Source organism: Dreissena polymorpha, chromosome 3 (assembly GCF_020536995.1).
Source record: "Dreissena polymorpha isolate Duluth1 chromosome 3, UMN_Dpol_1.0, whole genome shotgun sequence".
NCBI classification, from domain to species: Eukaryota; Metazoa; Mollusca; class Bivalvia; order Myida; family Dreissenidae; genus Dreissena; species Dreissena polymorpha.
The window spans coordinates 25,851,336-25,868,541 of record NC_068357.1 but is presented as its reverse complement, the minus strand read 5'-3'; the positions used below and the strand labels follow the sequence as shown (position 1 = coordinate 25,868,541).

Sequence of the window (17,206 nt, the reverse complement as noted above, 5' to 3'; positions counted from 1 at the left end):
CCATAATCGACCAAGAAGATCCTTTGACCACTCTGCCAACCATCGAAGAATGTCGTGCTCTTGCCCCTGAAACAACATCTGACTCCAGCTCTTCATCTGGCTCTTCATCATCTTCATCATCAGTCTCATCCAACTCTTCTGTTAAAAGACACAATGAACTAATGGCTGTGTTGGCAGACATCAATAACAACTTGAAAAATATACACACAGAAATCAACAAGCAGTATCGCTTCAATTGTGACTTCACAAAGAGCATGGCAGACCTCACTGACATCCTGAGGAGTCAAAACCAACCCACACAACCAGCAGCTGAGTGTCCCCCACCCACATATCATCATCCGGATTACAGCCACAGCAACACCCATCACCGTCTTGACCATTCTGCAACTGAAACATCTACCGTCCGATACAACCAGCACCGTGACCGTTCTCCTTTGCGCCCCAGAAATCACGACTCGAGGGACAGACATGACAAGGAAAACCACCGCGACAGAAGATTCGTGCATCGTCGTATGTATTAGTTGTCTGAAACATTGAAACATTGTCATTTCACTTACAATAAACCTTGAATAACATCTTTTAAAGCTTTGCATATTCAGGATTGTATCATTTAGTGCTTTAAATTATCTAGTCATTTTGTTTAGAAGGTTTAATAATTATTTAAGTATAAATGTTTGCAAGTGAATACATGTTGACTAATTAACTTTGGTATTCAAGTTGAAATATGGTATTCAAGATTTTCTTGAGAGTAATTTTTTTGTTGTATGTAAAAATATTGCTGAACAGTCAGTTAAATTATTTACATTGTGTTTACTTGTACAAATTGGAAGTCTAGTCATCACATTATTTATATTGACTTTCTCTGATCTCAAATAATTTATTATTGTACATAGGATTGAAATTTGTTGTGATTGTTTTTACAGCATTTTGTTGTATGGTAGTTCTTGTGCTTTAAGCAGTGAAACATAACACTGTACAAAGTGTTGTACCTTAAAAAATGCTCTAAATCACACTGTACAAAGTGTTTATTTTTTTTATATATTACAGTTTTACTGATATTGTAACTGTTAGAGAGTTAAAGTACAAATTTTTAATTACTTAATTATTTAAAGGAGGACCTTTAAAATTGAAGGAGGGGTAATGTCATGCCCTAGATTGTTTATGAAAACATGTGTTTATGTTCATGTACATTGTTCATTTTTACCGTTTATGTTTTGCATCTAAATGACTATGTCACTGTTATTTAATGCTTTTATTGGATGCTGTGTGGAAGTTAGAGCTGATAACAGCCGATGCCTACCTTTTGCGCTTCTTTATTATTTGTAATATCCTTTTTAAAAGTCTCATTGTTTAAGCGTCTGTTAATGTGGCAGCCATTTTTGCATAAACAGGAAGTTGATTTCCTGATGCTGACATAAGTGCCTTCTGGGTAGTTTACGCTGACTACAGTATTTTGACAGTTTCGTCATACAATATCTTTTGTTAAATACTCATATTCCTTCTTAAAAATTGTTTAAAAAGGTAATAGTCATCTTTATAAATGATTTATTGATTTAATTGATATGTATTTGACTACTGCTTCATTGTAATATCGTCAGAAATATCATTTTAATATGAGTGACATTTACCGTGTCAAGAACGCTCAAATTTTATTGTGCGCTCTTGCGCGCTTTACTGCTCGTTGTTTGTGCGCTTTTTGTGCACAATTCATATGTGCGCTTTTACGTTATTATTGCACAACGTTATGTGTGCGCTTTTGGAGAGTATAAAAGGCACTGAAAATTCTCATTCGAGGACTCTGAACTTTGTTTTCCTAGGTGTGAGACCTATTTTATTTTTCTTATATAAGCATTTAAAATATAGTTTTCAATAAGACTTAGCTATTAAAAATTAAGACTGAATTTTATAAATAATTTAAACTGCATTTTTCATCTTTTTAGGACATTATAAAATAGAGAGTGCAAATACTTAACATGACACATGTATATTGCTGTATTGTAATGTAAATGTCTGAGAATTAATCTGTCTGTTAAGAAATATATATATTGAAAGTTGTTATTTATTTATTCGTTATGAAGGAATAAAATTTAGAAAGGTTATAAATCTTGAGTTTATATTTTTCTTTGACAATTTTAAAACAACTGAATAGGCAAAATGTTATTCTTAGTTTACTGTTTATCAGAGTCCATTTTAGTTTTATGTAAAACTTGAACAAAAGCTTCAAGTTTGGAAAAGTTAAAGAAATTGAAGTAAAATCACAGCTACCGCTCGGCTCGTGACATAATTTATGGTGGCAGCGAAGTGGAATCTTTGATTTCTACATAGATTCAGCGATTGAATCCAGTCTTCGAAAGCAAAATGTCAGACTCCGAATCAGAACAAGAGAATGAAGTATTCTTCAGAACAGCAGCTAACCAGCATTCTGAAGAACCATATCAAGAAAATAAAACAGCACCATCATCATCTAAGTCCAGTACCCCTAGATTAAACAAAAGTGTTTCCAACGTAGAAATGTCAAATGGCAATACAACCGACTGGATGAAAGATGCAGTCACAAATATGGTGTCAATGCAAAATCAGATGTCAAATGCTTTACAGAATGTTACAACACTTCTAGCAAATTTATGTGATAAAAACAACAAACAAGTACAAATTTCCCCCCAGGAACAGGAAGCAAACAATAACCATTTCCGTAATGACAGAGGTCAGGGTGAACAAATGTGGGACATTGGCTACCAGCACCAAAGGGAGAACAGGTCTTATGACAGGCAAACAAGAAGTGTAAACCCTCATAAATGCAGTTCAAGCATGAAAATCCCTTCTTTTACTGGCAAAGATGAGTGGAAAGTATGGATTAACAGGTTTGAAATTATTGCTGAAAGACTTCATTGGAATGAAGAAGAAAAACTTGACAATTTATTACCAAAATTGCAAGACAGTGCTGGTGAATTTGTGTTCACTCAACTGAATCATGAAGTTTTAACCAACTATAGAGAACTTGTTAGTGAAATTAACAACAGATTTAGGGTCATAGAAACTCCAAGAACTTTTGCTGTAAAATTTAGCAAACGAGATCAGAAATTAGGTGAAACAGCTGAGGAGTATGCTGCAGAACTTAAACGTCTGTATGACAAAGCCCATACAAGGAGAGACTACAGAACACGGCAAGAAGATTTAGTGAGAAGATTCCTGGACGGTCTACGAGATGAAGAAGTGCGGTCAGAAATTGAGTTTATTAAGGAACCCGAGGACATTGATGAAGCAGTGTACCATGTTGTCAATTACATACAAACCAGAAATAGGCATCAATTTCACGATGACAGAAAGAGAAAATTTGTGCGTAGAACTTTGGGATCAGAAAATGAAATAGATTATGAAGTGATTGAAACAGATAATGACGACACTAGCCAACATGCCTATAGAGTCCCAAACAAGAGCCAGCAAAAGCAATTTAATTCAGAAAATATCAAAACATGTGACATGAAGACCGATATTTCAGGAGAGGCTGCAAAAAGCAAAGAAACTGATGTATTGCAACAAGTTCTTGAAAAACTAAATCAGTTAACCCAAGCCCAACAACAACAACAAACTACTGAACATGGTTTTAAGCAAAAACCCAAGACAATTAAGTGTTATTCTTGTAACCAAGAAAATCATTTTGCTAGGGATTGTCCATTGAAAAATGCCAGGTATCAGAATGAGCAAGTTGCACGAAAAGACTTCTATCAAAATCAGCCTTTAAACTTGAAAGGACCAAGCCGATTGGCCGAGGGGAGGTCCTGGCAAGCATAAATGGCCATGATGACTCAGCAAGTGTAGCCGAAGAAATTGTGCGGCGCAAAAGAGCATTTAGTAGTGGTGTCTACATCAAAGGAAATATTGAAAATGTGCCAGTTATTTTAACAACTGATACCGGAGCAACAAGAACAATCATTTCAGACAGAGTTTACAATAAATTGGACCCTAAAATTAGACCTCAGCTTAACAAATCAGCTTGTTTGACAGGTGCAAGTGGAATGCCTTTAAAAGAATGTGGAAAAGCATTTTTTAATATTGAATTAGGACCAGTCTAAATGTACAAAGAATTGATTGTTGCTGAAATTGAGGATGATGTTTTGTTAGGAATAGACATTCTGCAAAATGATGATGGAGGTCCCGCAGATATACTTTTGTCAAAGGGAGTCATAGTTTTGAAAGGCAAAAATATACCATGTATTCAAATTGGAATGAAAAACAATGTTCGAAAAGTAACAGCAGCTGACCATTTCATTATTCCACCTCTCAGCGAAGCGGTCATTGATGTGTTTATTGAGCGTAAAGAATTAGATGATGTGTCAAAAAACAGATTTTATTGTAGAACCTACACAACACTTTTGTGAAACATATCCATTGAAGATGGCCTCAGTATTAGTTGATATAAATAGAAACCCGACAAGCAAAATACGTCTTTTAAATCCATTCCCATATAGTGTGGATATTAATCAAGACTCAGTATTAGGCCAAGCCAAACAAATCGACAGTATAAAAAGTACACTTAAAGGTCAAGAACACACAGCACAAGAGGACAATAATTTCTCTGTACGCCAAGTTACTATCAGTAACAAATCAGATCAAATCCTCAATAAGGTGCAAGAAGAGATATCCTTGGAAAATATAGAAATTCCAGAACACTTAAAAAAATTGTACCATACACCTGTTAAAAACTGCAGTGAAGAAGAAAATCAAGTTATAGCAAAGCTGCTAGCTAGGTTTCAAAACAGTTTTTCTAAAAATGACCTTGACATTGGTTTGACAAATGTAATAGAGTCCCCTATCAATACAGGTGATACACAAACAGTGAAACAAGCTCAAAGAAGAGTGTCAATGGCGGCTTATGCCGAAGTAGGAAGAAGGGAAATAGAAGAATTACTGGACAAGGGAGTAATAAGAAAGATCAGGACCAGTCCAAGAAACCCACAGTGTAATGGCCGTACAGACCGTTTTAACAAGAATCTAGGATGCCTCGCAGGAGCTTATAGAGCCACACCTAGTGAGTCGACCACATTGACCCCAAACCTTCTTACCATTGGCAGAGAAGTCCGTTTACCATCAGAGTTGGTGTTCGGTAGCACAACAACATGCGACAACAACACTGTTACATTGTATGGAGATTATGTCGACTGGCTGCGGTCAAGATTTCAAAAGGCACATCAGGTAGCAAGGGATCACCTTGGGACTCCTGCCAAGCGCAACAAAGCAATTTATGATGCAAGAGTGTCAATAAACATTTACAACACTGGTGATGTTGTTTGGTATCTCAATGAAGCAAGAAAGCCTGGAATAGCACCGAAGTTAGAACGAACATACGATGGTCCTTTTCTGGTGAGCAAGAAAATTTCAGAAGTGAATTTCAAGTTACGACTAGACAAGCAAGGAAATGAAAAAATTGTTCATCATAATAAACTCAAGCCATACGAAGGAGATCAAGTACCAAAATGGATTCTGAAAGAACAACGGAAGTTAAAATTTTAAACCATGATGTTTCATATTGTGTTTTTATATATTTTGTGTGCAGTTATAACATTTGTTTTAGTCATGTACATGAGTGTAAACCAAGATTGTTTGAACTTCATTGCATTAGATGATGCAGAGAAAAAGATTATATTGTTTATTTATTTGTGTCTTAAAAATGTGTATTTTTAAAACTGTAAAAGTATTTGCACCTCAAAAATCACAATGGATACATAGTTATGAAAAAAAAAATCAGCTCTTGTAATTGTTGTTATAAGTAATGTCAACAAAAGAAAACAGTATTTGTGATGGAATAGTGCTAATGTGATTCTGTTATAGAAGAGATGTATAGTTAACTTGTGACATGATTAAGTTGTGAAGTTAAAATGTCAGAGAGTTGTTTAAAGTCTTAAGAACGGGTATTCACGGTATTGCATAGGGAAAGGTTGACCTTAAGTATGGTCGGGAATGAATCACCATGTGTGATGGGCAATGAGCCGGGAACCGATTGATAAAATGCAATGATTAAGAATAAGCACGGGTTTTGAGTCTGACAAAATAATTGTTATCAAGTTAACAGTGCAACAGAAAGCACAGCAGTGAATTTGAGCGTTGTTGATATTTTGCATTTGAATTTTCGTCAGTGAAATGATTCAGTGTAATTGGGTGTTAAATTCATCAGAATTTGAACGAAATCAATTATTTATTTATTTTTTAATTTTAATTTCGGCGAAAGGAAATATACATAATCCAAAGACATAAGTGGAGAACAGTTATTTGTAAGTGATGTGATGTGACTAAAAATATGTTTCAGAAGAAAAGTAACAACATGCTTGTTATTCATTTTCAGTCGACAATCCAATCATCTTTCCATCATGTTTCAATTCTCATCCAGTAGTCAACGTCGTCGCGCCTATCAGTGCCTGAAATGCTACCATCGGATGGACAAAGTGTACATTGAGGCGAAATACCGCGTGTACAACCATTTCCTGAAGGAGCACATGAGTCTGGATCAAGCTCCATACTACTGTCGTCTGTGCCTCTTCAGATGTTTCAAACGCGAAGAACTGGAAAAGCATGTTCACAGTTTCCGTCGTCATGCACTTGTGCTCCAGGAGAAAAACATCCCTGACAGTCCAGAGTTCCTTGTCAGTAATCAATCTCCATATCTCATTACTGACCGGGATGTTGCTGTCCTTTCTGCTGAAGAAGGCAAACGCCATTGGCTCTCTATCTCCAAGAAGCCTGACATTCTGTCTCAAGCCATACAGTCTGTGCTTCCAGACCTGAGTCCTGTCAGCAACTGGCCACTGTCTCCTTTCCTACAGCAATCTTCTCCAGCACAACCATCCAGACTTACTCCTCTTCAGACACTTCAACCTCAACCCATCACCTACGTCAACCTCTCGGAATGCATAGGCCCCCTGCAACAACTGATCAATGTCATCGGAACATCAACAAACTCCCCAACGCCAGCACCAAATCAACTAACCCTGACCAGCCTCCCACCATCTCACACCCCATAAACAGAAGCCCCTCAAGCCATAATCGACCAAGAAGATCCTTTGACCACTCTGCCAACCATCGAAGAATGTCGTGCTGTTGCCCCTGAAAAAACATCTGACTCCAGCTCTTCATCTGGCTCTTCATCATCTTCATCATCAGTCTCATCCAACTCTTCTGTTAAAAGACACAATGAACTAATGGCTGTGTTGGCAGACATCAATAACAACTTGAAAAATATACACACAGAAATCATCAAGCAGTATCGCTTCAATTGTGACCTCACTGACATCCTGAGGAGTCAAAACCAACCCACACAACCAGCAGCTGAGTGTCCCCCACCCACATATCATCATCCGGATTACAGCCACAGCAACACCCATCACCGTCTTGACCATTCTGCAACTGAAACATCTACCGTCCGATACAACCAGCACCGTGACCGTTCTCCTTTGCGCCCCAGAAATCACGACTCGAGGGACAGACATGACAAGGAAAACCACAGCGACAGAAGATTCGTGCATCGTCGTATGTATTAGTTGTCTGAAACATTGAAACATTGTCATTTCACTTACAATAAACCTTGAATAACATCTTTTAAAGCTTTGCATATTCAGGATTGTATCATTTAGTGCTTTAAATTATCTAGTCATTTTGTTTAGAAGGTTTAATAATTATTTAAGTATAAATGTTTGCAAGTGAATACATGTTGACTAATTAACTTTGGTATTCAAGTTGAAATATGGTATTCAAGATTTTCTTGAGAGTAATTTTTTTGTTGTATGTAAAAATATTGCTGAACAGTCAGTTAAATTATTTACATTGTGTTTACTTGTACAAATTGGAAGTCTAGTCATCACATTATTTATATTGACTTTCTCTGATCTCAAATAATTTATTATTGTACATAGGATTGAAATTTGTTGTGATTGTTTTTACAGCATTTTGTTGTATGGTAATTCTTGTGCTTTAAGCAGTGAAACATAACACTGTACAAAGTGTTGTACCTTAAAAAATGCTCTAAATCACACTGAACAAAGTGTTTTTTTTTTTATATATTACAGTTTTACTGATATTGTAACTGTTAGAGAGTTAATGTACAAATTTTTAATTACTTAATTATATAAAGGAGGACCTTTAAAATTGAAGGAGGGGTAATGTCATGCCCTAGATTGTTTATGAAAACATGTGTTTATGTTCATGTACATTGTTCATTTTTACCGTTTATGTTTTGCATCTAAATGACTATGTCACTGTTATTTAATGCTTTTATTGGATGCTGTGTGGAAGTTAGAGCTGATAACAGCCGATGCCTACCTTTTGCGCTTCTTTATTATTTGTAATATCCTTTTTAAAAGTCTCATTGTTTAAGCGTCTGTTAATGTGGCAGCCATTTTTGCATAAACAGGAAGTTGATTTCCTGATGCTGACATAAGTGCCTTCTGGGTAGTTTACGCTGACTACAGTATTTTGACAGTTTCGTCATACAATATCTTTTGTTAAATACTCATATTCCTTCTTAAAAATTGTTTAAAAAGGTAATAGTCATCTTTATAAATGATTTATTGATTTAATTGATATGTATTTGACTACTGCTTCATTGTAATATCGTCAGAAATATCATTTTAATATGAGTGACATTTACCGTGTCAAGAACGCTCAAATTTTATTGTGCGCTCTTGCGCGCTTTACTGCTCGTTGTTTGTGCGCTTTTTGTGCACAATTCATATGTGCGCTTTTACGTTATTATTGCACAACGTTATGTGTGCGCTTTTGGAGAGTATAAAAGGCACTGAAAATTCTCATTCGAGGACTCTGAACTTTGTTTTCCTAGGTGTGAGACCTATTTTATTTTTCTTATATAAGCATTTAAAATATAGTTTTCAATAAGACTTAGCTATTAAAAATTAAGACTGAATTTTATAAATAATTTAAACTGCATTTTTCATCTTTTTAGGACATTATAAAATAGAGAGTGCAAATACTTAACATGACACATGTATATTGCTGTATTGTAATGTAAATGTCTGAGAATTAATCTGTCTGTTAAGAAATATATATATTGAAAGTTGTTATTTATTTATTCGTTATGAAGGAATAAAATTTAGAAAGGTTATAAATCTTGAGTTTATATTTTTCTTTGACAATTTTAAAACAACTGAATAGGCAAAATGTTATTCTTAGTTTACTGTTTATCAGAGTCCATTTTAGTTCTATGTAAAACTTGAACAAAAGCTTCAAGTTTGGAAAAGTTAAAGAAATTGAAGTAAAATCACAGCTACCGCTCGGCTCGTGACATAATTTATGGTGGCAGCGAAGTGGAATCTTTGATTTCTACATAGATTCAGCGATTGAATCCAGTCTTCGAAAGCAAAATGTCAGACTCCGAATCAGAACAAGAGAATGAAGTATTCTTCAGAACAGCAGCTAACCAGCATTCTGAAGAACCATATCAAGAAAATAAAACAGCACCATCATCATCTAAGTCCAGTACCCCTAGATTAAACAAAAGTGTTTCCAACGTAGAAATGTCAAATGGCAATACAACCGACTGGATGAAAGATGCAGTCACAAATATGGTGTCAATGCAAAATCAGATGTCAAATGCTTTACAGAATGTTACAACACTTCTAGCAAATTTATGTGATAAAAACAACAAACAAGTACAAATTTCCCCCCAGGAACAGGAAGCAAACAATAACCATTTCCGTAATGACAGAGGTCAGGGTGAACAAATGTGGGACATTGGCTACCAGCACCAAAGGGAGAACAGGTCTTATGACAGGCAAACAAGAAGTGTAAACCCTCATAAATGCAGTTCAAGCATGAAAATCCCTTCTTTTACTGGCAAAGATGAGTGGAAAGTAAGGATTAACAGGTTTGAAATTATTGCTGAAAGACTTCATTGGAATGAAGAAGAAAAACTTGACAATTTATTACCAAAATTGCAAGACAGTGCTGGTGAATTTGTGTTCACTCAACTGAATCATGAAGTTTTAACCAACTATAGAGAACTTGTTAGTGAAATTAACAACAGATTTAGGGTCATAGAAACTCCAAGAACTTTTGCTGTAAAATTTAGCAAACGAGATCAGAAATTAGGTGAAACAGCTGAGGAGTATGCTGCAGAACTTAAACGTCTGTATGACAAAGCCCATACAAGGAGAGACTACAGAACACGGCAAGAAGATTTAGTGAGAAGATTACTGGACGGTCTACGAGATGAAGAAGTGCGGTCAGAAATTGAGTTTATTAAGGAACCCGAGGACATTGATGAAGCAGTGTACCATGTTGTCAATTACATACAAACCAGAAATAGGCATCAATTTCACGATGACAGAAAGAGAAAATTTGTGCGTAGAACTTTGGGATCAGAAAATGAAATAGATTATGAAGTGATTGAAACAGATAATGACGACACTAGCCAACATGCCTATAGAGTCCCAAACAAGAGCCAGCAAAAGCAATTTAATTCAGAAAATATCAAAACATGTGACATGAAGACCGATATTTCGGGAGAGGCTGCAAAAAGCAAAGAAACTGATGTATTGAAACAAGTTCTTGAAAAACTAAATCAGTTAACCCAAGCCCAACAACAACAACAAACTACTGAACATGGTTTTAAGCAAAAACCCAAGACAATTAAGTGTTATTCTTGTAACCAAGAAAATCATTTTGCTAGGGATTGTCCATTGAAAAATGCCAGGTATCAGAATGAGCAAGTTGCACGAAAAGACTTCTATCAAAATCAGCCTTTAAACTTGAAAGGACCAAGCCGATTGGCCGAGGGGAGGTCCTGGCAAGCATAAATGGCCATGATGACTCAGCAAGTGTAGCCGAAGAAATTGTGCGGCGCAAAAGAGCATTTAGTAGTGGTGTCTACATCAAAGGAAATATTGAAAATGTGCCAGTTATTTTAACAACTGATACCGGAGCAACAAGAACAATCATTTCAGACAGAGTTTACAATAAATTGGACCCTAAAATTAGACCTCAGCTTAACAAATCAGCTTGTTTGACAGGTGCAAGTGGAATTCCTTTAAAAGAATGTGGAAAAGCATTTTTTAATATTGAATTAGGACCAGTCTCAATGTACAAAGAATTGATTGTTGCTGAAATTGAGGATGATGTTTTGTTAGGAATAGACATTCTGCAAAATGATGATGGAGGTCCCGCAGATATACTTTTGTCAAAGGGAGTCATAGTTTTGAAAGGCAAAAATATACCATGTATTCAAATTGGAATGAAAAACAATGTTCGAAAAGTAACAGCAGCTGACCATTTCATTATTCCACCTCTCAGCGAAGCGGTCATTGATGTGTTTATTGAGCGTAAAGAATTAGATGATGTGTCTCAAAAAACAGATTTTATTGTAGAACCTACACAACACTTTTGTGAAACATATCCATTGAAGATGGCCTCAGTATTAGTTGATATAAATAGAAACCCGACAAGCAAAATACGTCTTTTAAATCCATTCCCATATAGTGTGGATATTAATCAAGACTCAGTATTAGGCCAAGCCAAACAAATCGACAGTATAAAAAGTACACTTAAAGGTCAAGAACACACAGCACAAGAGGACAATAATTTCTCTGTACGCCAAGTTACTATCAGTAACAAATCAGATCAAATCCTCAATAAGGTGCAAGAAGAGATATCCTTGGAAAATATAGAAATTCCAGAACACTTAAAAAAATTGTACCATACACCTGTTAAAAACTGCAGTGAAGAAGAAAATCAAGTTATAGCAAAGCTGCTAGCTAGGTTTCAAAACAGTTTTTCTAAAAATGACCTTGACATTGGTTTGACAAATGTAATAGAGTCCCCTATCAATACAGGTGATACACAAACAGTGAAACAAGCTCAAAGAAGAGTGTCAATGGCGGCTTATGCCGAAGTAGGAAGAAGGGAAATATAAGAATTACTGGACAAGGGAGTAATAAGAAAGATCAGGACCAGTCCAAGAAACCCACAGTGTAATGGCCGTACAGACCGTTTTAACAAGAATCTAGGATGCCTCGCAGGAGCTTATAGAGCCACACCTAGTGAGTCGACCACATTGACCCCAAACCTTCTTACCATTGGCAGAGAAGTCCGTTTACCATCAGAGTTGGTGTTCGGTAGCACAACAACATGCGACAACAACACTGTTACATTGTATGGAGATTATGTCGACTGGCTGCGGTCAAGATTTCAAAAGGCACATCAGGTAGCAAGGGATCACCTTGGGACTCCTGCCAAGCGCAACAAAGCAATTTATGATGCAAGAGTGTCAATAAACATTTACAACACTGGTGATGTTGTTTGGTATCTCAATGAAGCAAGAAAGCCTGGAATAGCACCGAAGTTAGAACGAACATACGATGGTCCTTTTCTGGTGAGCAAGAAAATTTCAGAAGTGAATTTCAAGTTACGACTAGACAAGCAAGGAAATGAAAAAATTGTTCATCATAATAAACTCAAGCCATACGAAGGAGATCAAGTACCAAAATGGATTCTGAAAGAACAACGGAAGTTAAAATTTTAAACCATGATGTTTCATATTGTGTTTTTATATATTTTGTGTGCAGTTATAACATTTGTTTTAGTCATGTACATGAGTGTAAACCAAGATTGTTTGAACTTCATTGCATTAGATGATGCAGAGAAAAAGATTATATTGTTTATTTATTTGTGTCTTAAAAATGTGTATTTTTAAAACTGTAAAAGTATTTGCACCTCAAAAATCACAATGGATACATAGTTATGAAAAACAAAAACAGCTCTTGTAATTGTTGTTATAAGTAATGTCAACAAAAGAAAACAGTATTTGTGATGGAATAGTGCTAATGTGATTCTGTTATAGAAGAGATGTATAGTTAACTTGTGACATGATTAAGTTGTGAAGTTAAAATGTCAGAGAGTTGTTTAAAGTCTTAAGAACGGGTATTCACGGTATTGAATAGGGAAAGGTTGACCTTAAGTATGGTCGGGAATGAATCACCATGTGTGATGGGCAATGAGCCGGGAACCGATTGATAAAATGCAATGATTAAGAATAAGCACGGGTTTTGAGTCTGACAAAATAATTGTTATCAAGTTAACAGTGCAACAGAAAGCACAGCAGTGAATTTGAGCGTTGTTGATATTTTGCATTTGAATTTTCGTCAGTGAAATGATTCAGTGTAATTGGGTGTTAAATTCATCAGAATTTGAACGAAATCAATTATTTATTTATTTTTTAATTTTAATTTCGGCGAAAGGAAATATACATAATCCAAAGACATAAGTGGAGAACAGTTATTTGTAAGTGATGTGATGTGACTAAAAATATGTTTCAGAAGAAAAGTAACAACATGCTTGTTATTCATTTTCAGTCGACAATCCAATCATCTTTCCATCATGTTTCAATTCTCATCCAGTAGTCAACGTCGTCGCGCCTATCAGTGCCTGAAATGCTACCATCGGATGGACAAAGTGTACATTGAGGCGAAATACCGCGTGTACAACCATTTCCTGAAGGAGCACATGAGTCTGGATCAAGCTCCATACTACTGTCGTCTGTGCCTCTTCAGATGTTTCAAACGCGAAGAACTGGAAAAGCATGTTCACAGTTTCCGTCGTCATGCACTTGTGCTCCAGGAGAAAAACATCCCTGACAGTCCAGAGTTCCTTGTCAGTAATCAATCTCCATATCTCATTACTGACCGGGATGTTGCTGTCCTTTCTGCTGAAGAAGGCAAACGCCATTGGCTCTCTATCTCCAAGAAGCCTGACATTCTGTCTCAAGCCATACAGTCTGTGCTTCCAGACCTGAGTCCTGTCAGCAACTGGCCACTGTCTCCTTTCCTACAGCAATCTTCTCCAGCACAACCATCCAGACTTACTCCTCTTCAGACACTTCAACCTCAACCCATCACCTACGTCAACCTCTCGGAATGCATAGGCCCCCTGCAACAACTGATCAATGTCATCGGAACATCAACAAACTCCCCAACGCCAGCACCAAATCAACTAACCCTGACCAGCCTCCCACCATCTCACACCCCATAAACAGAAGCCCCTCAAGCCATAATCGACCAAGAAGATCCTTTGACCACTCTGCCAACCATCGAAGAATGTCGTGCTCTTGCCCCTGAAACAACATCTGACTCCAGCTCTTCATCTGGCTCTTCATCATCTTCATCATCAGTCTCATCCAACTCTTCTGTTAAAAGACACAATGAACTAATGGCTGTGTTGGCAGACATCAATAACAACTTGAAAAATATACACACAGAAATCAACAAGCAGTATCGCTTCAATTGTGACTTCACAAAGAGCATGGCAGACCTCACTGACATCCTGAGGAGTCAAAACCAACCCACACAACCAGCAGCTGAGTGTCCCCCACCCACATATCATCATCCGGATTACAGCCACAGCAACACCCATCACCGTCTTGACCATTCTGCAACTGAAACATCTACCGTCCGATACAACCAGCACCGTGACCGTTCTCCTTTGCGCCCCAGAAATCACGACTCGAGGGACAGACATGACAAGGAAAACCACCGCGACAGAAGGTTCGTGCATCGTCGTATGTATTAGTTGTCTGAAACATTGAAACATTGTCATTTCACTTACAATAAACCTTGAATAACATCTTTTAAAGCTTTGCATATTCAGGATTGTATCATTTAGTGCTTTAAATTATCTAGTCATTTTGTTTAGAAGGTTTAATAATTATTTAAGTATAAATGTTTGCAAGTGAATACATGTTGACTAATTAACTTTGGTATTCAAGTTGAAATATGGTATTCAAGATTTTCTTGAGAGTAATTTTTTTGTTGTATGTAAAAATATTGCTGAACAGTCAGTTAAATTATTTACATTGTGTTTACTTGTACAAATTGGAAGTCTAGGCATCACATTATTTATATTGACTTTCTCTGATCTCAAATAATTTATTATTGTACATAGGATTGAAATTTGTTGTGATTGTTTTTACAGCATTTTGTTGTATGGTAGTTCTTGTGCTTTAAGCAGTGAAACATAACACTGTACAAAGTGTTGTACCTTAAAAAATGCTCTAAATCACACTGTACAAAGTGTTTATTTTTTTTTATATATTACAGTTTTACTGATATTGTAACTGTTAGAGAGTTAAAGTACAAATTTTTAATTACTTAATTATTTAAAGGAGGACCTTTAAAATTGAAGGAGGGGTAATGTCATGCCCTAGATTGTTTATGAAAACATGTGTTTATGTTCATGTACATTGTTCATTTTTACCGTTTATGTTTTGCATCTAAATGACTATGTCACTGTTATTTAATGCTTTTATTGGATTCTGTGTGGAAGTTAGAGCTGATAACAGCCGATGCCTACCTTTTGCGCTTCTTTATTATTTGTAATATCCTTTTTAAAAGTCTCATTGTTTAAGCGTCTGTTAATGTGGCAGCCATTTTTGCATAAACAGGAAGTTGATTTCCTGATGCTGACATAAGTGCCTTCTGGGTAGTTTACACTGACTACAGTATTTTGACAGTTTCGTCATACAATATCTTTTGTTAAATACTCATATTCCTTCTTAAAAATTGTTTAAAAAGGTAATAGTCATCTTTATAAATGATTTATTGATTTAATTGATATGTATTTGACTACTGCTTCATTGTAATATCGTCAGAAATATCATTTTAATATGAGTGACATTTACCGTGTCAAGAACGCTCAAATTTTATTGTGCGCTCTTGCGCGCTTTACTGCTCGTTGTTTGTGCGCTTTTTGTGCACAATTCATATGTGCGCTTTTACGTTATTATTGCACAACGTTATGTGTGCGCTTTTGGAGAGTATAAAAGGCACTGAAAATTCTCATTCGAGGACTCTGAACTTTGTTTTCCTAGGTGTGAGACCTATTTTATTTTTCTTATATAAGCATTTAAAATATAGTTTTCAATAAGACTTAGCTATTAAAAATTAAGACTGAATTTTATAAATAATTTAAACTGCATTTTTCATCTTTTTAGGACATTATAAAATAGAGAGTGCAAATACTTAACATGACACATGTATATTGCTGTATTGTAATGTAAATGTCTGAGAATTAATCTGTCTGTTAAGAAATATATATATTGAAAGTTGTTATTTATTTATTCGTTATGAAGGAATAAAATTTAGAAAGGTTATAAATCTTGAGTTTATATTTTTCTTTGACAATTTTAAAACAACTGAATAGGCAAAATGTTATTCTTAGTTTACTGTTTATCAGAGTCCATTTTAGTTCTATGTAAAACTTGAACAAAAGCTTCAAGTTTGGAAAAGTTAAAGAAATTGAAGTAAAATCACAGCTACCGCTCGGCTCGTGACAATACCTTTTAGTCGTTATCACATATTTTATAGTAATAATCCAGTAAATTGAAGATTGTTTACATTAAGTAACACTGATTTTGGAAGCATTTTAACACTTTTTTTGTATTATTTACACATAAATACTGCCAGAACGCAGAACTGACTGATTGTGCGGGGAAACACTCTTTTCCATTTTCCTGATTCCATTGGCTGTTTCGTCCCCTGTTTCGATTGGCTGTTTCGGCTATGGAAAATAGTTGTATGGCCATACACGAGAAAGACCGGTTATGGAAGAGAAAGACCGGTTATAAAACATTTAGTTTTAGAAAGACGTCGGAGGACTAAAAGATAAAAAGTAAATAGTAATAACATAAATTTCATTCTTAAATACGAATGAAATTATATGTACTGGTACTAGTCTTCTATCTGCAATGGTCAAATATGGATGTGTATGGTGTAGATCTACTTAATAAATAAATAAACTACACGTATGGTTTATAAGTTTAATGTACATCGATAATAAATATATAATCAGGCAACATGATAGTGCGCGTGCATGTGATGAGCGCTACTGCAAGTCGACTAAGGCCACAGTAAATAACTATTAAAATGACAACATTGCTCATTTCTTCAAGTCGACTATGGCCACAGTGAATGACTCTGAAAATGAAACAATTTTTCGTTACTGCAAGTCAAATATAGCTACAGTAAATTACTCTAAAAATGTCACAACTGTTCATTAATGAAAGTCGACTATGACCACAGCAAATGACTCTTAAAATGACACAATTGTTCATTACTGCAAGTAGACTATGGCCACAGTTAATCACTCTTAAAATGACACCATCGTTCATTACTGCAAGTAGACTATGGCCACAGTTAATCACTCTTAAAATGAC

General features: G+C 35.8%; 1 protein-coding gene across 1 annotated transcript; it reads left to right on the top strand.

The window, feature by feature from the left end:
- On the top strand, positions 1 to 7,016 carry LOC127872104 (uncharacterized). Its single transcript, XM_052415432.1, has 2 exons — positions 1 to 510; positions 6,341 to 7,016. Exon 2 carries the CDS (start codon positions 6,366 to 6,368, stop codon positions 7,014 to 7,016), a length of 651 nt encoding a protein of 216 aa, XP_052271392.1. The 5' UTR covers positions 1 to 510; positions 6,341 to 6,365.
- The last annotated feature ends 10,190 nt before the right edge of the window (positions 7,017 to 17,206 follow it).